The following is a 27,022-nucleotide window of genomic DNA, read 5'->3' on the forward strand; positions in this document are numbered from 1 at the left end:
AAAATTGACATGGTTTTGACATATTTCTACCAAAAGGGTGCTATTTTACTCTACAAATGTCCGTTTTTCGACTAAAAATTGGTGTGCATTCATTGCTCATCAGGACCTACAAGCACAGCAATTTTTATCAAAATCGGAAGACATGAGGTAAAAAAGTGCGTTGGTCTGACATGGAATGACACATAAACCGGTTATTTCTGAACCCGTCTGTACAGTACTCGATCAAAGGTACACCGTTCATAAAGATGGTAATCTTGATGACGTAAGTATTTATTGCCAGTTCTAAGTCACCTGATTTGTTCGACCTGATTGATCCATGGAAATCAGGGTTTATGCCTGGGAACTCAACCTGCACACCGTTTATGAATTTCCACAAACTTAACAGTTTCTTGATGCCAAGAAAACTAACGCCTAGATACGTTTATTAATCACTAGATTCCACTTCTTACTTGCTATATGTGCACTCCAAGTCGTCTGGGTCAGAGTGATCCGAAATACGAATTCTCATTCACCTGGTAGGGGAGGGGGAACGGAGGTAGGGGAGAAGGGATGGATAGCCACGCATCTAAATTGAAATTTCGGAGCCATTTAGAATTCCGGGGAACAACCTTGATCGTTTATATCGTAAACGTTCAAAGGATTTTTAAAGGTTTCGGGTTAATGTACCTTAAGGACAATCTGGGGATTGTTTTTTTTCAAGATGTTATTAATAAAAAAATTTCTTACAGCTGAATTTGGTCTTAATTTTACACAAAGCCTCCGGCACAAATTAAATTGTTCTGCATGTAGCATTTTCAAAAGCTAGGATATTAAAGCCCAAAAGCTTTCTTTTTAGTACAGGAATAATTCAAATCACTTTTGTACTTTTTAAGTTACGGAATTTTAAACACAACCACCGTTTTAAGGTTCTGCCCACGGATCATCAAAAAGGTGTGCGTTCTTTCAGCAAAACGAAAACAATTAACACACACATCCCTATGTGATTTGTTTTCGTTTTGCTGAAAGAACACTGAAATGCGATCCGTGGACAAATCCTTAAAACGGTGGTTGTGTTTAAAATTCCGTAACTTAAAAAAGTATATAAGTGATTTGAATGATTTTTGTAATAAAAGCAAGCTTATGAAGTGCGCTTTTATATCCTAGCTTTTGAAAATACTACATGCAGAACTTCCCTAAAACAATGGTCCCAACATTTGGCTTTCGTTTTTTTTTTAACTCACCCTGTATTACATTCGCGTCAGTAAAAAAAATCACGAGTGAATGAATAATTGACTGTGATAATATTGGTTGAGCAATATATCACTGTCAACGACCTGCAGGTACTTTGGACTCCGTGCTGTGAATGTAACCACTCCCGTGGAAACGTAAATTTTCCATTGCACTGCTGAATGAGTAAAATAAGATAGTAAAACCGGATGAAGTGCTGTGACCAAAGTACAATAATACAGGAATGCATAAATCTAAACGAACATGTCATTTGCCAGTATGCGAAGGTGCAGTTCAGCAGAACCTTGTGTCACGATGCTTGGCGTTACTGTTTTTTGTGTGTTCATTCTTGGTACAGCTACGGCTTTAGGTTTGTAATCATCGTGCCACTGCAGGGTCTGGGTATTGTCAAGTATTGAGTGATTCTCTGTGGTTCAAGCCGAATCAAATTTGTGATTATATTGGAATAAATACGAAAAAGAATACAAATGTTCTTCATAACTTTCATTTGTTCATGTTAACCTTGCCGAGACAATGGACAAATGTACTTGGTGTGTTAAACTGTGTTTCCATATAAGTTTTTGAAAACACACTGTATGTTTTCATAATTGGTGTGTGCGATGTTGTCTCATTAACTTCCCTTCTTTTCCCGTATAGACGGAGACGTGCGCTTGTCTGGCGGTTCTAGCCAAAACGGTAGAGTTGAGGTGTTACACGATGGTCGATGGGGCTCAATTTGCCTTGATGGCTGGGATTTCAACGATGCTCTTGTAGTCTGTAAGCAACTGGGCTTTCCATGGCTCAACCGTGACGATTGGAACTACGATGGCGGCAATTTGACGGAACTAGTCTGGCTTAGTAACGTTCAGTGCAAGGGGTCGGAAACCAGACTAGATGAATGCGCGAATGACGGTTGGACAGATCATCAATGTGCCGAGACAAGACGGGCTGCGGCTGTTGCATGTATGGACCAGGAGGAATTTAAAGGTTCGGAATTATAGTTTACTCAACGCCATCCACAATCATAGCTGTTTGAAGGGAAAATATTAGTTGGAAAGAATCAATTATTGTGGTTATTTCAAAGTTTCAGGTCGGACAATTGTAAGATTCATTAAAAAGGTTAAATCTTTGACATTCTTTCTTTCTACTTCTGTCCGATTTTTAAATACAGGGCAGCATTTCTTTGTTATCCTTGGCGATGGCAATGGCCCTTCACTTTTGGAAAATGACGGACGAGTTATGCTTGGGTATTACAAAGATCTCGGCATAGGTACGAGGATTTACCTAGTCTGCGATCAGGGGTGGGATCTGGCAGATGCTAACGTCATCTGCCGCCAGGATGGACACTACTCGGCAAAACGAGCTCTTACCGACTCCTACTTTGGGAATTATCGTCCATTACGCTCACAAGAAGTCGCATATTTAGCCACCGACTTTGCGTGCATCGGTAACGAGAGCAAACTCATCGAGTGTCCGGCCAACTTTTGGTTCCAGGATAACTGTACTGCTAATCACCAAGCAGGGGTTCTCTGCAATCGAATTAAAGGTAAGTCTCAAAGCTAAAACAGATCTCAGAGAACTGTAACCACAAATGGATTCTGATTGTTATAAAAAGGGAAACAAGTGTTTAATGTCGGATGCCTACAGCTCATATGATTTCATTGATTTACTCAGACTAGCATGCGTGTGACATTGAGATGAACGTGGTTATATATGTACTTAGATATTATGTTTGCTTCTAATTCAAGCCATATTAATCACCCATGTACTCGAGGGAGCCATTTTTAATCGGGTTCCCTGAATGTACTTTATAAAATGTAAAATATTTTCTTGAAAAAAAAAAAGAAATTTGAGATTTTTTTACTACCCAAATGATTTATTGGTTAAAATAAATCACTTTGTGCTCAATAAACCATTTTGTTTCAGGGAGAGTTTCTGCATAGACAGGTCTACTTGAAACAAGGCCGGGGCATGATATACATGTACACAAAGATATCCATTTAAAGATAAATGTCAGGTGTCTACGCCAATAGGGCGTAGTCCGATTGTAAATTTAGGGAAAATATCCGACAACCGAGATCCATGTATTCCCTTTGTGATGAAATGACGTCATAGGCATAACTTATTTATAACATATAAATTGCCCAAATATAACATCTAAATTGATCAAAATCTTGCAGTGAAATCGTAGCTGAATTCTGGGCTTTAGAGAAAAGAAATATAGGCAGTTTGACAAATAACAGACGCGCCCCCAGATCAAAGCCTTAGCCTGGGGGGGGGGGTGGACCATAACATTGAATTTTATTTTAAAGAAATAACAACTCGAGGTCTGTTCCATCCGAAGAATCATTCTTGTCGGGACTTAAGTATGCTTTTTTAAAGTAGTGCAGTTCACTCTTGACTGTACAAGCAGATGTCTCAATCAATGTTCATATCTCGATCAGGATCTTCTCAATTTAGCTGTTTAAAGTTACTGTACCGTTCTTAGTAAAAAATGAGACGTACATGGAAAGCGCATGTACAGTACTACATCTGTTTCTTATCAACCTTTGTGATCAAAGTGTTTTTGAGATGTTTTGTTTCATATTTTCATGTACTAACAAAATGTGTTAGTAAGCATCGCAGCCTTAGGCTAGTACTTCCTGAATTTCTAAAGAGACCAAATCCAACTCATCATTTTCTGGCGTTCAATCAGTAATCTCTAAATAAAGATTTTCGCTTTACTTTCGAAACGGTCCACGCATGCACTGTCCAACCGTTTTCCATCTGTGTGTCATCAAACGCGACATTTTAGACATCCCTTTGAGCAAATAATCGTATCTCGTTTGTGGACATATTGCGGACTTTGGCGGAAAATCGTCCACTTTATCCGAAGCGCCTTGTATAAACATGTTATGAAACTGTCGTCTTCTGCACTTGCATGTGGTGATCAATCCAAAACATTAGTTAGTCGTACATCTTACTTTGAAAACGCTTAAAACGTTTAGAACATGTAGATGTACCCGCCACACGGCGTGTACCGTAGGCCTACATTGAATCATCCGACAATCATGGACACAGAAGTACAGTGGGGCAAACTCCTTGTGCAAGAACTTCCGGTTGGAAATATACGTAACTATGTGTTTGCCACAAAATGTCCGCCGTGTCAGAAGAAAACAACATGTTTTTGCAAATCTTTTCTCAGGTACAGTGAGATATTAGTTTAGGTTTTCTACCACCAGATCTTTGAAATAAGTAAACAATCTAAAACATAAAAGTTTCGATGATTTAAAGGTAGAGTCCATCATTTGCAGCCATCCGAAAAGTAACTGGCGTAATTATTGTTGAAAAACTAACTTGGTTGAAAGATAGTAAGGAGACTAAACTCCCTGTGAAATTATTCTTTCTGGGAAGCTGTCATTTTGAAGTAATCAACGAAAGAAGGCATTTCCAACGGTGATTCTTAAGAAGCACCGTAGGAAAATTTAAATTAGTAGTTCGTTTTGTTATTCAGCGCAGCGCGCACAAGTATTCGAACGACGCACACGCGCGCGCGGTTGTTATAATTCGTCGGATCAGTGCGCGACGTCGCGTATAGTTGCAATTCAAAACAATTCAAAAACATGATTCAGCAACTTTTGATTTGAAATTGAGATCTTAGAATGCTGTTTTCTCAGAATGTACAGCTGAAGCTTAGCTGAAACTTCATCAGGTTAGTTGCTCAGTATCCTTCATTAGATTTTGAACTCTTTTGTTGCTTCAAACGAACAAAATGCACAAATTACAAATGATGGACTCTACCTTTAAGGACGATGTACCCTTCAATAAGTTAGTTCTGTAGATGAAACTCTTCAACTAAAATATTTGTTCTGAGGTATCGGAAGTCCCGAAGCATCCTCAATGCCAGTATTACAGGACGATGCACTATTTTAAGGGAAGGCTATCGTTCAGCTGCACTTAGTCCACTAAACCGTCAACGATCTGAAGGGATAACACTGAAAATTGAAATTGTGGAGTGAATAACAAAATGATTGTTTATTATTTCTTTGTTTTTATCTCAAGAGCCTGAAGACTTTCAGTTGAGACTTTTGGGCGGCTCTAACGCCAACGAGGGTAGAGTTGAGTTCCACGTCAACGGAACATGGGGAAGTCTCTGCTTGAAAAAAGACTACACATTCTTCGACGAGGAGAGTGATGTGATCTGCCGTCAGCTTGGGTTAGGGTACGGCCTGGAAGCACCACAAAACGACCGCTTCGGCCGTGGGTCTGGCCCGGTGGTCTTCCCTACTTACGTCGTTTGTTCAGGCTCAGAATCCTCGTTTGCTCAGTGCTACATGCCAGATGAACCGGATCAAGAATGTTTGAATCTTGAGGGGAGTAGCGAGGCTAGCGTCATTTGTAGCGGTCCGATTCCCGGTAAGCGTGCACATAACGTGCAAATCTTGCATCAATGACCGTCAAATCGACAACAGTTGCTTTCTGGCCGGAAAAAACTTTAAAGTTAAAATATTAATGTCCAAGAAAAAAAAATAGCAATAGGCCTGTGTACTAACGACGTCACACTTTTTTTCACGTGTGCTTATGCGAGCTTGGTGGGGATATCGGTTTCGTAGCCCCATAGAAAAGTGTGACGTCGTCAGTACAGGGTAAGTCAAAAAGAAAGTCACTGAATTAGAGAAAAACAATGAGGCTCGATGCATTTCATAAAAAAACCCACAAGCATAAATCACATCTTATGGACTAGTTACTGTGAACATTGCACGTAATTTGCATACTCTATTACTAAATTACGCCTATTTTGATATGAAGATCACAAAATTTGGCTGTCCACCACTGACCATTTACCGTTCTACGAACTGATGAATACCCATTAAAACAATGAAACGTGGACGTTTTCCCATCTCGATGCATGGACGAGAACTTGCAATCGAAAACATGCCAAAATCGCTATTCATATTTCACAAAAATAGATGACTTGTTCTTTATATTCAAAACCCAAAATCTGACAGTAAAAATAATGTTTGTGTCTTGACAAAAATGATTAAAATTTGAATTGTATTTAATTGATTGTGTGTAATCTGTAAGCCTCACTCAGCTCAATAGCTTCCAATGGCATTCCATAGACAGCTATAAAAATCGGTTTCTTTTAGTAAAACGTGTGCATAACTTCTGATAGCATGGATCAATTTCAGTAATTATTTTTTGAGATGAGTGGAAGAACATTCTCTTTTAAGATTGATCTTTTGTTGATTTATAATTTTCTCCTCCAGAAACTATACAGAAAACTATAAAAGTGTTGATATTTGCACAAAATATTAAAGTCGTTTCGAGACTGTTTTGATGTTCCAAAACTTATCCCTGTTCAGTTTCCAATTTGTTCTTTTACAAAGTTCTCAACTGGGAAGTATTCAAATTACATGGACAATTATCAATCTAGAATACTTGCTTATATCTGCATGAATGTTGACCCCCACCTCTGTGCGTCTTAGGAAGCAATTAATCTCTATTTTATACTTATGCACTCTTACGTTCAGAGGACCGAAGTCCAGTCAGTTTTCAGAGACGTCAAAAGGATGGCTTGCTTGAAATTTATCACGATGGGCGTTGGGGTGCCGTTTGTGCAAACGGCTGGACAGATGCCAACTCCAAAGTCGTGTGCAGAGAACTGGGACTTGGAGCCCCGAAATCGGTATGCGTCATCATTTATGTGAATAGTAAGATTAATTCATAAGAGTTGTGTCTGAATCTCAATCTTGGGTGGCATGATCGAAATAATCTGTCGTTGATGTAATTGCCAAACTCTATCACAGCTTAATATACGTAGCAGGTTTCCAGAGGGCGTACTTTCTTATCTTAATTCACCAGCAATGAGTTCACAAGGGCTTTACTCATCCCTATCCCAGCAATACAATTTGCCCTCTGACTCCATCTTATTACGAAAGAGGTATACAGGGTGAACCCCCCCCCTCCCCCCCAAAAAGCAACATCTGAAACATTTGCCTTTTTTTTTCAAAAACGTGATCTGTGAATTTGAATATGAGAGTAAAGCTGCGAGTTTTGTATTTTTATTTTAAATACTGAAAAAGAAATCATTAAAACAGCTCATTGGGTTGTCGAGAAAATGCCAATTATGTGACGCAACTCCTTTTCGGGTCCATTCCAATGGCACTACCACATTTAAGGGATTTACACTTTACCTATCTGTGCTTGAAATGCATGTGGCGCATTGTGTCCTAATCCTAACAAACAACACGGCACATAAAATAACAAGGGTACAACTGAATTTGATGGAAATATCTTTTATTTTACACTTGAAAAGGTATCTTATCCTTTTTTTAGTCCAATAAATTCAACCTTTTTGGCATCATAAATATGTAAAAATATTTAAAAATTGTACAAATGAAATACAGTATTGCGCAGTGGGCTTGAAGCACCATTGGAGAGGATGAAAAATCACTTCTATTACATTATAGGTATTTTCTCAGCAACCCAATGTGCTGTTTTCATGATTTTTTTTCAATATTGATTTGAAAGAAAAACTCTCAACTTTAATCTATTGTCCAAAAGATAAAAATCGCAGATCAAGTTTTTGAAAAAAAGGCAAATGTTTTAGGGTTGCATTTTTTTGGGTCACCCTGTATCTAACTTTTGTATGCGCAGGTTCGCTTTTGCTTCATTGTGGTGATTTTTTGTTGACGGCAAATTGGTTCAAATTGGAAATAAGGAGAACTATTCAAACGAAATCGTCGCCAGCATTAAAGAAAATGGAGAAAATATGCCTCCTGAAGTCAAGGGCATGTGACTCTTACCTCCGGTTAAAATTTAACATGCAGCCTATTGTTCTAATGTTCTGTTGTCATGAATATTTAATTATGATAGGGTGTGAGACCAATATTTCTGCACATTGCATCATAGTTTACTGAAGGTGTGCCTGCTGAAGTGTGAATGTCAAGTGACCGGTAAAAAAAATGAGTCTTTTTAACTTTCGATTTCGGTGAAACATTTTGATTTTCAACGATGTTGAACCTGATCGATAATGTTCAATCTTGCTTCACTAGTTCTATACTACGCAGTACTCGTGGAGATCTGGACCAGTGTTTCTCGGTGATGTATCGTGTACAGGAGACGAGGCTACATTGGACCAGTGCAATCTTGGGCGCTGGTCCGGGAATAACTGTACCCAGTCGACGCTCCTTGGATTGACTTGCAGTGCCAGTGGTTAGTATTCTGTCTGTTGCGAGTTTCCGCTGAGCCCAGAGGGCCCAATGTACTCTTTGCAGCTGTCTCACTGTATGTCTAACTGTCGATTTCTTGTTAGCCAAGCAGTGCTGTCGTATAGGATTACCTCGCTATGTCAACGAATGGGATTAATCCAGCCAATCGTGTGGCCAGATGCATGACTAGATTTCCAGTGAAAAGCCATTCTGAATCAAATGAAAATAACGATAATGGTTCTTGTACCAGCTTTGCTAGTCTTGCCTGGTCTTGTTTCTTATAGTTTATGACAAACAAAGAGAACACATGAGGGCGCACTATATTAGCGGAATCGCTCGACGTGTCCGTTATCGCAAAAGCACATAAAGCCACGTCATCCTTTCGCAAACCTCAAAAGGGCCAAAAAAGTACAATATAACAACGATAATACTATCCAAAGTGTTGATTTATATTGCCATGTTCTCGGGCCGCTGTGACGTTCAATAGTGATAAAACAAGAGCCTAATAGGTACTTTGAGACTTGGATTGTATAGGATGTGTAATTGTCTTCCTTACTCAGTCTATATTGAAGTTCATGTAGTATTCTGCTGAACAGATGTTTCATTTCTGTGAAAGTACATGTCGGCATTTCGGTGCAGATTCCATACGCTGAATGATATAAATTGCGGGCCATTATTATGACTCGTCTAACAAAACATTTTTTTTGTATTTCTTTGTCTTCATAGCTGGTAATGTCGTCACGGCTGCAGTACCATCCATTCTCGTATTCGCCAGCCTGGCGGTTTTCCTGCACTAACTCGTGTAATGACTCCTTCGTCTTTCCCAGGTGAAACTGCGATTGTGACATAGAACCTCATGGTTGCTAATTCTTTGTACAGATTTAGTTATCTGCTGCATTCCTAAATAGTGTGTATACAATTTGGAAAAATTAGCACTGTTTTTCTTTGTTCTTGTGTTTGTCCTTGTCTAATCTTGACAGTTTTGTACTGTTAGCCTTGTAATGTTCTGCTTATATACCGACAGGAGCCTAGGCTTGAATGATATTTTAATCCAAAAGTTTTTATAAAGTTTGATTTAATTAAACTTCCTGGCCATGTAATATGTGATATACTTTTACTGGGGTTATAAGTTCCTGTTCAGTTTGACCCGCAATCCGGGTTCTGTTTGGGCTACCTTTTCCAGGTCAAAAACGAGACTTTTCTGGATCGAAAATGATACCTTTCCGGGTCATTTTGGCCTAGAAACCTTAGCAAAACGTGTCATTTTTTTTACCCGGAAAAGGGTTATGCCAAAGCTTTCGGGTGAATATGATTAGGGACTTTTTCTTATAAGTTGCGTACGACGCTTTAAATTATATTTTCATGACCTTTCTTTAAAAAATAATCACAAGTGTACTTACCATGGATGGGGACTAAAAGTGGTATTTTGTGTGCATTGGAACACAAAAATGTAGGCCTACTGCAAAAATGAAGTGTACTCAGAAACCCTTTCTAAAGAAGCACACGTTCGAAACACTCGATGAAATACACATTTTTTTTTAATAACCGTATGTTAGGTCAAAAAAAAAAGTCTCCGGTTTCTGGTATGCGCGCGCGTCGCCGTAGCCATGCGCGTCGGCAAAATAAAAAAGTTTTTTTTTCAATGAAAGATGATGTCTCAAAACCGCCAAACTCACTGGTTTGACTGGAATCCTGCTGCTGCACAATTTTAACGTGTTTTTAGATTGGGTTATGGTCGAGAATAAGCTTTATGTGGCCTCTTTGTACTCCCATATTTTTGCACTAAGTTTAGTCGGGCACGTTTGCAGTCATCAGCCGACATTTGAAGCAAAAAAATCAGGTAAAAAAAAAAGAAGCCGCGTCGCCGCACCACTTTTTAGGAAAGCACCATACCAGAAACCGGAGACTTTTTTTGGCCTTATCAATAAATGTACAATATTAATAAATGTATCTTATTAATAAATCGTCACCGTTTTCAGGAAGGAACAAATTTCATAAAAATCGTCTGATTTTCGATTTTTTTTGTGTGTGTGTGAAAATGAATAAATATATCAATATCTATAACCTGGTGAGGCTATACTTTCAAAAAATTAATTAGAATCCCAATTAACCTAATTAACGAATGGGCGAATTTGCCACAAGTGCCGTTTTCCGTTTTCACGAAGGGGCGAATGTCCGCACTCTATGGTATTAATCGTCACCGTATTCCCGAAGGGGCGAATTTCATGAAAATCGTCTGTTTTTCTAGAAATTTTTTGGGTGAAAATGAATAAATTTATGAATATCTACAACCTGGTGAGGTTATAATTTCAAAAAAGTAATTAAAACCTTAATTAACCTAATTAACGAATGGGCGAATTTGCCACAAGTGCCGTTTTGCGTTTTCACGAATGGGCGAATTTCCGCACTCTATGGTATTAATAAATTTTCAGTAAATAAATACATTGTAATACAATGACGCTTTATCATCGAAGGGGCCGTTCCCTGTAATCCTTTTCCTCTTCTCCCTACATTTTCCTTTTTTATTTAACTCTTTCTTCTTTCTTTTCACGAACGTTATCTCATTTTGTGAACATCTAATTTCTGACACGTTAATAAGATTATAAACATTATTAAATTATCAAATAAATTTTATGAACGAGATGCTTAACTATAAAAAGTTGTATTTAACCTATACAAATCTCTGAGCTGCGTTTTTACTTACGTCGACCCCGCACTGATATTGTGCCACTCATTTCATTTGATACGCACAACGATTCATTATTACGCGCGCGTATGATACGCGCGTATCTTAGACGTTTTCAAAAATCCGTGCGTTGCGCTGGCGTCACGTCACACTTTGCTCCCAGCTGCCATAAGAACAACACGTATTCTTCTGACGTTGAAACGCAATTCCTTTACTACATGTACTTGAACCTTTGACCGTGACGTCTTAACGCCATATCCTCGACTTTAATGCGCGGACGTCTTATCGTTTTAGGTGAGTTGATCTCTAATGAAAATTATACTCTTACAACCCAATTAAATACCCCGTTTCTTTGAAATATAAATTATGATATAACATCAACAACTGACTAAAATAAAATAAAACCATTTTTATTTATCCCCCCTAATCCGACTTACAAACTTATATAAACCTATAACGTCATGTTAAAATAAACTGGTATGATTTAGGATAAAATATACATGTTGCACCTGGATTTTTGGTCGCTTATCAACCCCTTCTTCTGATATAGCCTAGCACGCCACGCCACGCTACGCTAAACAAGCGGTGCCACGGTGCAAGGCACAGTAAAGAAAACCCGAGCCAGACTTGTCACCTCTCTTCTTCTTCCGTATACCACAAGACCAATTCAAAGATAATTTGTACGTTTATCAGGGGTGTGAAATCTCAGCTTTATAGCTGATTTCAGCTTTTTTTGTTTTGGATTTCAGCTTTTTCCCTCACTTGCTGTGTACAAAAGTATAGAAGATTTCCAAAGTTCAGTTTTTTTTACACCTTTTTCAGCTGGTTTCAGCTATTTTTGTCAGAGGTCACCCACACCCCTGGTTTATACTTGCGCCTTTTCCTCTTTCTTTAACAACACGTAAAAGTTCTTACGGGGTAGGTCGTACAGTCTCGAGACGAAACCTACCCAAGGTCTAGCGAACTGTACCTGATGAGTCTTGCTTTTTAGACAAATTTCTGGTTTCTTGTCAAATTTACCAAAACAGACTGGTAAGAGCTTTTACATGCCGGCATTCCTTACTACTTATACTAACTATGAACTACTTCACTTTCCGGTATATGTTTTATTGATCCGTTCCTTACAATCCTTGAAAATTTCCACGCTGCGTTTTTACGGCCTAACGTAAACTTCCTTTACTATTCATGCTAGGCTACTAGCTGTGCCAATTTTCCTTCTAAAAAGTACCCTCCGAGCCATGCTGGTTAATCTTCCCAACTTTGCTTTTTAAAAAATATCCTCCTAGCCATGCTGGTTAGTCTTCCCCATTTTCCTTCTAAAACATATCCTCCTAGCCATGCTGGTTAGTCTTCCCCATTTTTCCTTATAAAAATATCCTCCTAGCCATGCTGGTTAGTCTTCCCCATTTTACCTTCTAAAAAATACCCTCCTAGCCATGCTGGTTAGTCTTCCCCAATTTTCCTTATAAAAAATATCCCCCTAGCCATGCTGGTTAGTCTTCCCCAATTTTCCTTCTAAAAAATATCCTCCTAGCCATGCTGGTTAGTCTTCCCCAACTTTCCTTCTAAAAAATATCCTCCTAGCCATGCTGGTTAGTCTTCCCCATTTTTCCTTATAAAAAATATCCTCCTAGCCATGCTGGTTAGTCTTCCCCAATTTTCCTTCTAAAAATATCCTCCTAGCCATGCTGGTTAGTCTTCCCCAATTTTCCTTATAAAAAATATCCTTCTAGCCATGCTGGTTAATAGTCTTCCCCATTTTTCCTTCTAAAAAATATCCTCCTAGCCATGCTGGTTAGTCTTCCCCAATTTTCCTTATAAAAAATATCCTCCTAGCCATGCTGGTTAGTCTTCCCCAATTTTCCTTATAAAAAATATCCTCCTAGCCATGCTGGTTAGTCTTCCCCAATTTTCCTTATAAAAAAATATCCTCCTAGCCATGCTGGTTAGTCTTCCCCATTTCCTTTAAAAAAAAAAAATAATAATAATAATATAAAAAAAAAAAAAAATCTTCTAATGGAAGTTATACTTATAGCTCTGATAATGATATAATACCTTCAACTAAAATAAATAATTCAATTCCAGGCAAAACAGATTTTCGTTCGTCTGTCGTTTTACTTGTTGCCATCTTTGTGTCTGTAAACATTTGTATCCCCTCGTGCCGAGCTTGGCAATGATTGGATCTTTATAACTGGTCGTCAAGCTCATTTAAAGGCACTTTCCGAACGGTTTAAACCCCCTTTCTCCACGAGGATCGTTTGATCGTCTGACGTATCGTGAGGTACGCCTAGGGACAGCTATAGACCTTATGTTTGTAGCAATACGAAAACAAATGATTAATTCTGCAAAACTATTCACCTATTTTTCTTAACGTTTTCTACATTAATGTATCTTATCAATAAATGTATCTTATCTTTAATGTAACTTATTAATAAATGTATCTTATCAATAAATGCAATATTGGTTTAATGCGTGTGATGTGTAGCGTAAGCTTACGCGTCCTGTACCGCGTGCGGCCCGTGAGGCTTTTTCGGTGACCTATTACGGACGCGCGGCGTCAGTCACTGCTCCCAAACTGCCCTTTCAGGCAAGTATTTCTTGAGTCTGTGCATTCTTGCTTTCCACGACAGAACAACCTGAAGTCTCTTAATCCGCTTCATGCAGAGGTACCCCCTCATCGGTTGAAAAGAGAGAGAGGCTGGTGGGGAGCCATGAAATCTGTTTCAGTTGGACGCCATCTTGCCTTCGTGGTGGCAGAAAAGTGCCAAACATGGGTTGGCAAAGGTCTAAGGCCAACTTTTTTTTTTCCGGTTTCTGGTATGCGCGCGCGTCGCCGTAGCCATGCTCGTCGGCAAAATGAAAACGTTTTTTTTTCAATAAAAGATGATGTCTCAAAACCGCCAAACTCACTGGTTTGACTGGAATCCTGCTGCTAAACAATATTATTGTAACGTGTTTTTGGATGGGGTTATGATCGAGAATAAGCTTGTATGTGGCCTCTCCGGACTCCCATATATTTACACTAAGTTTAGTCGGGCACCATTTGCAGTCATCGGCCGACATTTGAAGTGAAAAAGACAGGTAAAAAAAAAAAGCCGCGTCGCCCACCACTTTTTGGGGAAGCTCCATATCAGAAACCGGAGACTTTTTTTGGCCTAAGGCTGCACACCTGTAAATAGGCCTAAAACCCATCCGCCAAGCTCATCAATAAAAGTTATACCCTCAAAATATTCTATACTAGAGAGTTCTTAGAGCCATAAAATTGGGGATTTGAAGAATATGGCAATGAACCTCATGGCCCAGACTCGGGCCTTCCAATTCTGAGTATTTTGGATGCAAATGAGCTCGAAAGTGGCGCTATTTTTTCCTGTTGTGGAGGGATCGTTTTCCAAGAAGGCTACTTTTCCGCTTTGGGAAAAATAGGGATCGTCTCCTTTGGGTGAGAATTTCTCGAAAAGTCAATGGTCAACCTACCAAAACTTGAAAATAAAATAAACGATGACATATTGATCGTCATTTTTCTGTGCAGCTTAAACACCTGTGAGAGTACTGAGTATTTTTTGAAAGAATTTAGAAGTATAGGCATATAACACTACTGTCTATGGGAATCTTAATACACTGTTACACCCTATAAGAATGACAAACATGGCCTCTTTGCGCGTGTGCTATGACGCGGCAGTGTGTTTTTTTTTCAGCGGGCGGAACCTATGGGGAGGGGGCAAAAGTATTTTAAAGGTATCAACAAGGGCTGTTCCGCAACAAATGCTCCAAAATCGTACGAGTAAGGGAGCCGAAGGCCATCAGCCAATTACAAGGGGGGGGGGGGGGGGGGGGCGAGGGGGGAATTTTGAGCTTCAAATTGGCCGAATCTCAATTCACTGTCGTTGGGGGCGCTCCAGCTAGCAGGTGCACAAAAAGCGGCACTGTTTTAGGCCTAATTTTGACCTCGGACAATTTGATGGAATATGAGTAACGGATACTTCAACTTGCCGTAAAAGTGGTTTGGGGAAAAATAAGAACTTCTGAGAGCCATAAAATTGGGGAATTGTTAATTATTCAAATTGTGTTGCCTGATTTTTTGGCTTTAAGAAGTCACAAATGTTTCATAATTTTGTTGGATACTTTGGCTGCCTGAAATCTCTTTCTGCTTGATCAGATTCCTCACAGTAAACGGTCTTCGCGCTAAATCGTTTGCCCTGCTTAATAAGGAAAAGAGTTTAAATGGGGCGGATCTAGCTTTCAGGGAACGGGGGGGGGGGGGGTTGAAGGTAGAGGGAGTGTGAGTGAAGGCGTGGCGACAGTTTCCCCTGCTGCTATGGGGTCCGGTCTCCAGAGGCATACCCCGGAAAACTACAAATTTACGAGGCTTTCTCCTGCCTTCGAATGCAATTGAAAATTCCAATTGGTATTTTTTTGGCAGTATCATAACATAAGTCAGCGGCTGAACGCGGAGGGTGTGTGTGTGTGAGAGGGGGGAGGAGGGGAAGTCCGCCACTGGTTTTTAACCAGTGGGGGTATTTAACTCCCCCGCCCCAACACCACCAAAAAGGTTGTACACTGACAGTATCTGAAGGTCTCCACTGTATTTGTGACCATTATGTCCGTTAGTTTAGTTATGATTTTGACCAAGGCTGGGACGATTAAGTCCGACCCATTGTGTCCGACAGCCCATTGTTTTACCCATTGTGTCCGACGACCGATAGTCCTATACCCCTTATGTTTGAGTGCCAATATTGTGTCCGACTTAGTAATTAGTCCGACGAATAATTTTATTTGAAATGGAACTACATACCACGATATTTCAGGGGTACATTTAAGTGTTCATGTGATCCATCTTTAACTGTGCTCGGAATACGTACCTCAACACACACAGACAACACGAGGTTTGAACTTGAAAGACCAGAACATTGATAACGTATTCTTCGATGCTGATCAAATAATTGGGTATGTTGTCGTGATTATCGGACACTATACCCAATATGATCAATACCTTTTGGCGTAATATCGATCTTTATTTTTTTGTCAGAGTCTGTAGATTGAAATAATAAAAAAAGATATGCAAAACATGAACGTCACTGTTATGTTTTTGTAACATAATTAATGGGCTTAGACGTCGAAATCATTCGATTACGTGTATAAACCACTGTGTCCGCATTAAGACACGGCATGCACTATACTTAGACTGTGTTACTAGTTCTCATTAGCAATGTTAATGGTTGATGATGTGATGGGGCAACAGTTATTCAGCACGCTGTACAGATATACATGAAAATATGTGTGTAAGCACCTGTTAAATTAATCATTATCGTGTTGATGTAGACATGAAAAATGCTTGTTAATCTCTTAATTACACCACCGTTTTCACGAAAGGACGAATTTCATGAAAATCGTCTGTTTATCGATATCGTTTTTTGGTGAAAACGATTAAATATATCAATATCTACATTCTATTGAGGTTATACTTTCATAGAATTAATTTAAATCCCAATTAACCTTATTAACGAAGGGGCGAATTTTCCTCAAGTGCCGTTTTGCGTTTTCGCGAAGAGGCGAATTTCCGTAAAAACGGGTCACACTTTGCAGAGACAAAAAATGAAATGTTATAAGATGCAGGACGAGTCTATGAAATACCGGCTGTAATGAAATCTGCGCGTCCTGTCTCTAGCATTTTCACGAAGGGGCGAAATTCACAGCCACAGGGGCGAATTTGCTGATTGGTTGTTATTTTCGTTTTCACGAACAGCCGCTTCTCTTAATTGATTCAGTTTGCAAAACTAATCGCCTATTTTTCTTCAAGTTTGATACATTGAGGGAGATTATAATCCCCTCTTTTCTCTGATACCTCGATCTTTCATATTCTATGCATTTCCACGTTTCAAATTGTTCAAAGAAAAAGGACCAACTTTAAACGCGATTTTGTCGAATGTTTGTTCCGACGGTGACAGATTAACTTGGCCTCCTCGTAAAACGGTGACGTTTGTTACTGGACTCGAGTATCCCTAATCAGTATCATGAGTATAATGGTAACAGAATGACGTACTTTTTCTTGTTCATTGCTGAATGAGTCATATAAACCGGTTATTTCTGAACCCGTCTGTACAGTACTCGATCAAAGGTACACCGTTTATAAAGATGGTAATCTTGATGACGCTAGTATTTATTGCCAGTTCTGAGTCACCTGATTTGTTCGACCTGATTGATTGGATCCATGGAAATCAGGTTTTATGCCTGGGAACTCAACCTGCACACCGTTTATGAATTTCCACAAACTTAACAGTTTCTTGATGCCAAGAAAACTAACGCCTAGATACGTTTATTAATCACTAGTTTCCCTTCTTAATTGCTATGTGTGCACTCCAAGTCGTCTATATATAGGTCAGAGTGATCCGAAATACGGATTCTTATTAACCTGGTAGGGGAGGGGGAACGGAGGTAGGGGAGAAGGGATGGATAGCCGCGCATTCTAAATGGAAATTTTGGAGCCATTTAAAATTCCGGGGAACAACCTTGATCGTCTATATCGTAAACGTTCAAAGGATTTTTAAATGTTTCGGGTTAATGTACCTTAAGGACAATCTGGGGATTGTTTTTTTTTTCAAGATGTTATTAATAAAAAAAATTCTTACAGCTGAATTTGGTCTTAATTTTACACAAAGCTTCCGGCACGAAGTGAAATTGTCGCCGTTAAACGTGGACTGTAATATGTCACTGTCAACGACCTGCAGGCACTTTGGACTCCGTGCTGTGAATGTAACCACTCCCTGTGGAAACGTAAATTTTCCATTGCACTGCTGAATGAGTAAAATAAGATAGTAAAACCGGATCAAATGCTGTGACCAAAGTACAATAATACAGGAATGCATATAAATCTGTCATTTGCCAGTATGCGAAGGTGCAGTTCAACAGACAACTGTGTCACGATGCTTGGCGTTACTGTTTTTTGTGTGTTCATTCTTGGTACAGCTACGGCTTCAGGTTTGTATTCATCGTGCCACTGCAGGGTCTGGGTATTGTCAAGTATTGAGTGATTCTGTGGTTCAAAGCCGAATCAAATATGTGATTATATTGGAATAAATACGAAAAAGAATACAAATGTTCTTTATAACTTTCATTTGTTCATGTTAACCTTGCCAAGACAATGGACAAATATACTTGGTGTGTTTCCATATAAGTTTTTGAAAACACACTGTTTGTTTTCATAATTGGTGTGCGCGATGTTGTCTCATTAACTTCCCTTCTTTTCCCATATATAGACGGAGACGTGCGCTTGTCTGGCGGTTCTAGCCAAAACGGTAGAGTTGAGGTGTTACACGATGGTCGATGGGGCTCAATTTGCCTTGATGGCTGGGATTTCAACGATGCTCTTGTAGTCTGTAAGCAACTGGGCTTTCCATGGCTCAACCGTGACGATTGGAACTACGATGGCGGCAATTTGACGGAACTAGTCTGGCTTAGTAACGTTCAGTGCAAGGGGTCGGAAACCAGACTAGATGAATGTGCGAATGACGGTTGGAAAGAGCATCAATGTGCCGAGACCAGACGGGCTGCGGCTGTTGCATGTATGGACCAGGAGGAATTTAAAGGTTGGGAATTATAGTTTACTCAACGCCATCCACAATCATAGTTGTTTGAAGGGAAAAATATTAGTTGGAAAGAATCAATTTTTGTGGTCATTCCAAAGTTTCAGGTCGGACAATTTTAAGATTCATTAAAAAGGTTCAATCTTTGACATTCTTTCTTTCTACTTCTGTCCAATTTTGAAATACAGGTCAGCAGTTTTATATTACCCTTGGCGATGGCAATGGCCCTACAGTTTTTGAAAATGACGGACGAGTTATGCTTTGGTATAGCAAAGATCTCATCATAGGTCCGAGGGTTTACCTAGTCTGCGATCAGGGGTGGGATCTGGCAGATGCTAACGTCATCTGCCGCCAGGATGGACACTACTCGGCAAAACGAGCCCTTACCGACTCCTACTTTGGGAATCATCGTCCATTACGCTCACAAGAAATCGCATATTTAGCCACCGACTTTGCGTGCATCGGTAACGAGAGCAAACTCATCGAGTGTCCCGCCAACTTTTGGTTCCAGGATAACTGTACTGCTAATCACCAAGCAGGGGTTCTCTGCAATCGAATTAAAGGTAAGTCTCAAAGCTAAAACAGATCTCAGAGAACTGTAACCACATATGGATTCTGGTTGTTATAAATAAGGGAAACAAGTGTTTACTGTCGGATGCCTACAGCTCAGATGACTTCATTGATTTACTCAGACTAGCATGCGTGTGACATTGAGATGAACGTGGTTATATTTGTACTTAGATATTATGTTTGCTTCTAATTCAAGCCATATTAATCACCCATGTACTCGAGGAAGCCATTTTAAATCGGGTTCCCTGAATGTACTATATAAAATGTAAAATATTTTCTTGAAAAAAAAAAGGAATTTGAAATTGTTTTACTACCCAAATGATTGATTGGTTAAAATAAATCACTTTGTGCTCAATAAACCATTTTGTTTCAGGGAAAGTTTCTGCATAGACAGGTCTACTTGAAACAAGGCCGGGGCATGATATACATGTACACAAAGATATCCATTTAAAGATAAATTTCAGGTGTCTACGCCAATAGGGCGTAGTCCGATTGTAAATTTAGGGAAAATATCCGAAATCCGAGATCCATTTATTCCCTTTTGTGATGAAATGACGTCATAGGCATAACTTATTTATAACATATAAATTGCCCAAAAATAACATCTAAATTGATCAAAATCTTGCAGTGAAATTGTAGCTTAATTCTGGGCTTTAGAGAAAAGAAATATAGGCAGTTTGACAAATAACAGACGCGCCCCCAGATCAAAGCCTTAGCCTGGGGGGGGGGGGGGGGCATGGACCATAACACTGAGATTTTTTTAAAAGAAATAACAACCCGAGGTCTGTTCCATCCGAAGAATCATTCTTGTCGGGACTCAAGTATGCTTTTTAAAAGTAGTGCAGTTCACTCTTGACAGTACAAGCAGATGTCTCAATCAATTTTCATATCTCGATCAGGATCTTCTCAATTTATAGCTGTATAAAGTTACTCTACCGTTCTTAGTAAAAAATGAGACGTACATGGAAAGCGTATGTACAGTACTACATCTGTTTCTTATCAACCTTTGTGATCAAAGTGTTTTTGAGATGTTTTGTTTCATATTTTCATGTACTAACAAAATGTGTTAGTAAGCATCACAGCCTTAGGCTAGTACTTCCTGAATTTTCTTAAGAGACCAAATCCAACTCATCATTTTCTGCCGCTCAATCAGTAATCTCTAAATAAAGATTTTCGCTTTACTTTCGAAACGGTCCACGCATGCCTGTCCAACCGTTTTCCATCTGTGTGTGATCAAACGCGACATTTTAGACATCCCTCTGAGCAAATAATCGTATCTCGTTTGTGGACATATTGCGGACTTTGGCGGAAAATCGTCCACTTTATCCGAAGTGCCTTGTATAAACATGTCTTGAAACAGTCGTCTGCTGCACTTGCATGTGGTGATCAATCCTAAACATTAGCTAGTCGTACATTTTACTTTGAAAACGCTTAAAACGTTTAGAACATGTAGATGTACCCGCCACACGGCGTGTACCGTAGGCCTACATTGAATCATCCGACAATCATGGACACAGAAGTACAGTGGGGCAAACTCCTCGTCCAAGAACTTCCGGTTGGAAATATACGTAACTATGTGTTTGCCACAAAATGTCCGCCGTGTCAGAAGAAAACAACATGTTTTTGCAATCTTTTCTCAGGTACAGTGAGATATTAAATTAGGTTTTCTACCACCAGATCTTTGAAATAAGTAAACAATCTAAAACATAAAAGTTTCGATGATTTCAGGACGATGTTCCCTTAAATAAGTTAGTTCTATAGATAAAACTCTTCGACTAAAAGGTTTGTTCTGAGGTATCGGAAGTCCCAAAGCATCCTCAATGCCAGTATTACAGGACGATGCACTATTTTAAGGGAAGGCTATCGTTCAGCTGCACTTAGTCCACTAAACCGTCAACGATTTGAAGGGATAACACTGAAAATTGAAATTGTGGAGTGAAGAACAAAATGATTGTTTATTATTTCTTTGTTTTTATCTCAAGAGCCAGAAGACTTTCAGTTGAGACTTTTGGGCGGCTCTAACGCCAGAGAGGGTAGAGTTGAGTTCCACGTCAACGGAACATGGGGAAGTCTCTGCTTGAAAAAAGACTACACATTCTTCGACGAGGAGAGTGATGTGATCTGCCGTCAGCTTGGGTTAGGGTACGGCCTGGAAGCACCACAAGACGACCGCTTCGGCCGTGGGTCTGGCCCGGTGGTCTTCCCTTCTTCCGTACTTTGTTCAGGCTCAGAATCCTCGTTTGCTCAGTGCTATATGCGAGATGAACCGGATCAAGAATGTTTGCATCTTGAGGGGAGTAGCGAGGCTAGCGTCATTTGTAGCGGTCCGATTCCAGGTAAGCGTGCACATAACGTGCAAATCTTGCATCAATGACGGTCAAATCGACAACAGTTGCTTTCTGGCCGGAAAAAACTTTAAAGTTAAAAATATTAATGTCCAAGAAAAACAAAATAGCAACAGGCCTGTGTACTAACGACGTCACACTTTTTTTCACGTGTGCTTATGCGAGCTTGGTGGGGATATCGGTTTCGTAACCCCATAGAAAAGTGTGACGTCGTCAGTACAGGGTAAGTCAAAAAGAAAGTCACTGAATTAGAGAAAAAAAAAACATAAAAAACGAGTCTCGATCCATTTCATAAAAAAACCCACAAGCATAAATAACATCTTATTGACTAGTTGCTGTGAACATTGCACGTAATTTGCATACTCTATTACAAAATTACGCCTATTTTGATATGAAGATCACAAAATTTGGCTGTCCACCACTGACCATTTACCGTTCTACGAACTGATGAATACCCATTAAAACAATGAAACGTGGACGTTTTCCCATCTCGATGCATGGACGAGAACTTGCAATCGAAAACATGCCAAAATCGCTATTAATATTTAAAAAATAATTCTTCTGATAGCATGGATCAATTTTAGTAATTATTTTTTGAGATGAGTGAAAGAACATGCTCTTTTAAGATTATTATTTTGTTGATTTATCATTTTCTCCTCCAGAAACTACACAGAAAACTATACAAGTGTTGATATTTGAACAAAATATTAAATTCGTTTCGAGACTGTATGTTAGGAACACTTTCCCTGTTCAGTTTCCAATTTGTTCTTTTACAAAGTTCTCAACCGGGAAGTATTCAAATTACATGGACAATTATGAATCTAGAATACTTGCCTATATCTGCATGAATGTTGACCCCCTACTCTGTGCGTCTTAGGAGGCAATTAATCTCTACTTTATACTTATGCACTCTTACGTTCAGAGGACCGAAGTCCAGTCAGTTTTCAAAGACGTCAAAAGGATGGCTTGCTTCAAATTCATCACGATGGGCTTTGGGGTGCCGTTTGTGCAAACGGCTGGACAGATGCCAACTCCAAAGTCGTGTGCAGAGAACTGGGACTTGGAGCCCCGAAATCGGTATGCGTCATCATTTATGTGAATAGTAACATTAATTCATAAGAGTTGTGGCTGAATCTCAATCTTGGGTGGCATGATCGAAATAATCTGTCGTTGATGTAATTGCCATACTCTATCACAGCTTAATATACGTCGCAGGTTTCCAGAGGGCGTACTTTCTTATCTTAATTCACCAACGATGAATTCACAAGAGCTTAACTCATCCCTATCCCAGCAATACAATTTGCCCTCTGACTCCATCTTATTACGAAAAAGGTAAACAGGGTGACTCCTCCCCCCTCCCCCCCCCAAAAAAAATACAACATCTGAAACATTTGCCTTTTTTTTCAAAAACGCGATCTGTGAATTTGAATATGAGAGTAAAGCTGCGAGTTTTGTATTTTTTTTTTAAATACTGAAAAAGAAATCATTAAAACAGCTCATTGGGTTGTCGAGAAAATGCCAATTATGTGACGCAACTCCTTTTCGGTCCATTCCAATGGCACTACCACATTTAAGGGATTTACACTTTACCTATCTGTGCTTGAAATGCATGTGGCGCATTGTGTCCTAATCCTAACAAACAACACGGCACATAAAATAACAAGGGTACAACTGAATTTGATGGAAATATCTTTTATTTTACACTTGAAAAGATATCTTATCCTTTTTTTAGTGCAATAAATTAAACCTTTTTGGCATCATAAATATGTAAAAATATTTTTAAAATTGTACAAATGAAATACAGTATTGCGCAGTGGGCTTGAAGCACCATTGGAGAGGATGAAAAATCACTTCTAATACATAATAGGTATTTTCTCAGCAACCCAATGTGCTGTTTTCATAATTTTTTTTTCAATATTGATTTGAAAGAAAAAACTCTCAACTTTAATCTGATATCCAAAAGATAAAAAATCGCAGATGAAATTTTTGAAAAAAAGGCAAATGTTTTAGGGTTGCATTTTTTTTGGGTCACCCTGTATCTAACGTTTTGTATGCGCAGGTTCGCTTTTGCTTCATTGTGGTGATTTTTTTGTTGACGGCAAATTGGTTCAAATTCGAAATAAGGAGATCTATTCAAACGAAATCGTCGCCAGCGTTAAAGAAAATGGAGAAAATATACCTCCTGAAGTCAAGGGCATGTGACTCTTACCTCCGGTAACGTTAACATGCAGCCTATTGTTCTAATGATTCTGTCGTCATGAATATTTAATAAGAGAATTTCGTGGCCACCATATCTTACCAATATGATAGGGTGTGAGACCAATATTTCTGCACATTGCATCATAGTTTACTGAAGGTGTGCTTGCTGAAGTGTGAATGGCATGTGACCGGTAAAACAAATGAGTCTTTTTAACTTTAGATTTCGATGAAACATTTTGATTTTCGACGATGTTGAACCTGATCGATAATGTTCAATCTTGCTTCACTAGTTCTCTACCACGCAGTACTCGTGGAGATCTGGACCAGTGTTTCTGGGTGATGTATCGTGTACAGGAGACGAGGCTACATTGGACCAGTGCAATCTTGGGCGTTGGTCCGGGAATAACTGTACCCAGTCGACGCTCCTTGGATTGACTTGCAGTGCTAGTGGTTAGTATTCTGTCTGTTGCGAGTTTCCGCAGAGCCCAGAGGGCCCAATGTACTATTTGCAGCTGTCTCACTGTATGTCTAACTGTCGATTTCTTGTTAGCCAAGCAGTGCTGTCGTATAGGATTACCTCGCTATGTCAACGAATGGGATCAATCCAGCCAATCGTGTGGCCAGATGCATGACTAGATTTCCAGTGAAAAGCCATTCTGAATCAAATGAAAAAAACGATAATGGTTCTTGTACCAGCTTTGCTAGTCTTGCCTGGTCTTGTTTCCCATAGTTTATGACAAACAAAAAGAACACATGAGGGCGCACTATATTAGTGGAATCGCTCGACGTGTCCGTTATCACAAAAGCACATAAAGCCACGTCATCCTTTTCAAACCCTAAAAGGGCCAAAAAAATTAAATATAACAACGATAATACTATCCAAAGAGTTGATTTATATTGCCATGTTCTCGGGCCGCTGTGACGTTCAATAGTGATAAAACAAGGGCTTAATAGGTACTTTGAGACTTGGATTGTATAGGATGTGTAATTGTCTTCCTTACTCGGTCTATTATTGAAGTTCATGTAGTATTCTGCTGAACAGATGTTTCATTTCTGTGAAAGTACATGTCGGCATTTCGGTGCAGATTCTATATGCTGAATGATATAAATTGCGGGCCATTATGATGACTCGTCTAACAAAACATTTGTTTGTATTTCTTTGTCTTCATAGCTGTCGTCACGGCTGCAGTACCATCCATTCTCGTATTCGCCAGCCTGGCGGTTTTCCTGCACTAACTCGTGTAGTGACTCCTTCGTCTTTCCCAGGTGAAACTGTGATTGTGACATAGAACCTCATGGTTGCTAATTCTTTGTACAAATTTATTTATCTGCTGCATTCCTTAATAGTGTGTATACAATTTGGAAAAATTAGCACTGTTTTTCTTTGTTCTTGTGTTTGTCCTTGTCTAATCTTGACAGTTTTGTACTGTTAGCCTTGTAATGTTCTGCTTATATACCGACAGGAGCCTAGGCTTGAATGATATTTTAATCCAAAAGTTTTTACAAAGTTTGATTTAATTAAAATTCCTGGCCATGTAATATGTGATATACTTTTACTGGGGTTATAAGTTCCTGTTCAGTTTGACCCGCAATCCGGGTTCTGTTTGGGCTACCTTTTCCAGGTCAAAAACGAGACTTTTCTGGATCGAAAATGATACCTTTCCGGGTCATTTTGGCCTAGCAACCTTAGCAAAACGTATCATTTTTTTTTACCCGGAAAAGGGTTATGCCAAAGCTTTCGGGTGAATATGATTGGGGACTTTTTCTTATAAGTTGCGTACGACGCTTTAAATTATATTTTCATGACCTTTCTTTAAAAAACAATCACAAGTGTACTTACCATGGATGGGGACTAAAAGTGGTTTTTTGTGTGCATTGGAACACAAAAATGTACTGCAAAAATGAAGTATACTCAGAAACCCTTTCTAAAGAAGCACACGTTGGAAACACTCGATGAAATACACATTTTTTTTAATAACCGTATGTTAGGCCCCCCAAAAAAGTCTCCGGTTTCTGGTATGCGCGCACGTTGCCGTAGACATGCACGTCGGCAAAATGAAAAAAGTTTTTTTTCAATGAAAGATGATGTCTCAAAACCGCCAAACTCACTGGTTTGACTGGAATCCTGCTGCTGCACAATTTGAACGTGTTTTTAGATTGGGTTATGGTCGAGAATAAGCTTTATGTGGCCTCTCTGGACTCCCATATATTTGCACTAAGTTTAGTCGGGCACCATTTGCAGTCATCAGCCGAAATTTGAAGCAAACAAAATCAGGTAAAAAAAAAAACCGCGTCGCCGCACCACTTTTTAGGCAAGCTCCATACCAGAAACCGGAGTCTTTTTTTTGGCCTTATCAATAAATGTACAATATTAATTAATGTATCTTATTAATAAATCGTCACCGTTTTCAGGTAGGGGCGAATTTCATAAAAATCGTCTTTTTTTTCGAATTTGTGTGGGTGTGTGTGTGTGAAAATGAATAAATATATCAATATCTACAACCTGGTGAGGCTATACTTTCAAAAAATTAATGAGACCCCCAATTAACCTAATTAACGAATGGGCGAATTTGCCACAAGTGCCGTTTTGCGTTTTCACGAAGGGGCGAATTTCCGCACTCTATGGTATTAATACATTTTCAGTAAATATATACATTATAATACAATGACGCTTTATCATCGAAGGGGCGAATTTCAGGCGCACGCGCAGTGGGGCAGAATCTGCGCGTACTGTACAAAAACTGCATTGACTCAGATCGCAGAAGGGCGAAATCTGCGCGTAGTCACTTTAGCGTTTTCACGAAGGGAAGAAATTTGCTAATTGGTCGGTTTTTTTTTCCGTTTTCAGGAACAGCCACTTTTGTTAAGCACGGTTCATACTTCACGCGAAAGCTTATGCAAAGCGAAATTCATGTCGTCACCAATGGTGGACGCGCTTCGAATGTATCGTTGACGTCACGAATTTCGCTTCGCTTTCGCTTTCGCGTAAAGTATAAACCGGGCTTTAATTGATTAATTCTGCAAATCTAATCACCTAATTTTCTTAACGTTTTCTACATTAATGTATCTTATCAATAAATGTATCTTATCTTCAGTGTAACTTATTAATAAATATTTATAATCAATAAATGCAATATCCGTTTAATGCGTGTGATGTGTAACGTAAGCTTACGCGTCCTGTACCGCGTGCGGCCCGTGAGGCTTTTCGGTGATTTATTACGGACGCGCGGCGTCAGTCACTGC

General features: G+C 39.3%; 2 protein-coding genes across 2 annotated transcripts; both read left to right on the forward strand.

Moving 5' to 3' along the window:
* Window positions 1–1,494: 1,494 nt before the first annotated feature.
* On the forward strand, window positions 1,495–5,639 carry LOC119745194 (deleted in malignant brain tumors 1 protein-like). Its single transcript, XM_038221417.1, has 4 exons — window positions 1,495–1,576; window positions 1,864–2,193; window positions 2,378–2,752; window positions 5,248–5,639. Exons 1-4 carry the CDS (start codon window positions 1,522–1,524, stop codon window positions 5,637–5,639), a joined length of 1,152 nt encoding a protein of 383 aa, XP_038077345.1. The 5' UTR covers window positions 1,495–1,521.
* A 5,613-nt stretch (window positions 5,640–11,252) lies between these two features.
* On the forward strand, window positions 11,253–25,796 carry LOC119744615 (neurotrypsin-like). Its single transcript, XM_038220649.1, has 7 exons — window positions 11,253–11,379; window positions 18,339–18,668; window positions 18,854–19,228; window positions 21,218–21,571; window positions 22,503–22,657; window positions 24,070–24,229; window positions 24,951–25,796. Exons 1-7 carry the CDS (start codon window positions 11,355–11,357, stop codon window positions 25,013–25,015), a joined length of 1,464 nt encoding a protein of 487 aa, XP_038076577.1. The 5' UTR covers window positions 11,253–11,354; the 3' UTR covers window positions 25,016–25,796.
* Window positions 25,797–27,022: the final 1,226 nt, after the last annotated feature.

This window comes from Patiria miniata, unplaced genomic scaffold (genome assembly GCF_015706575.1).
Source record: "Patiria miniata isolate m_02_andy unplaced genomic scaffold, ASM1570657v1 HiC_scaffold_7, whole genome shotgun sequence".
Taxonomy (NCBI): domain Eukaryota; kingdom Metazoa; phylum Echinodermata; class Asteroidea; order Valvatida; family Asterinidae; genus Patiria; species Patiria miniata.

Bases quoted from the DNA above. Each gene is read 5' to 3' on its own strand.
- LOC119745194 (XM_038221417.1), top strand. From the start codon at position 1,522: ATGCTTGGCGTTACTGTTTTTTGTGTGTTCATTCTTGGTACAGCTACG. The intron at 1,577-1,863 runs GTTTGTAATCAT...TTTCCCGTATAG, and splicing joins TGGTACAGCTACGGCTTTAG to ACGGAGACGTGCGCTTGTCT. The intron at 2,194-2,377 runs GTTCGGAATTAT...TTTTAAATACAG, and splicing joins GGACCAGGAGGAATTTAAAG to GGCAGCATTTCTTTGTTATC.
- LOC119744615 (XM_038220649.1), top strand. From the start codon at position 11,355: ATGCGCGGACGTCTTATCGTTTTAG. The intron at 11,380-18,338 runs GTGAGTTGATCT...TCCCATATATAG, and splicing joins CGGACGTCTTATCGTTTTAG to ACGGAGACGTGCGCTTGTCT. The intron at 19,229-21,217 runs GTAAGTCTCAAA...TTTTATCTCAAG, and splicing joins TCTCTGCAATCGAATTAAAG to AGCCAGAAGACTTTCAGTTG.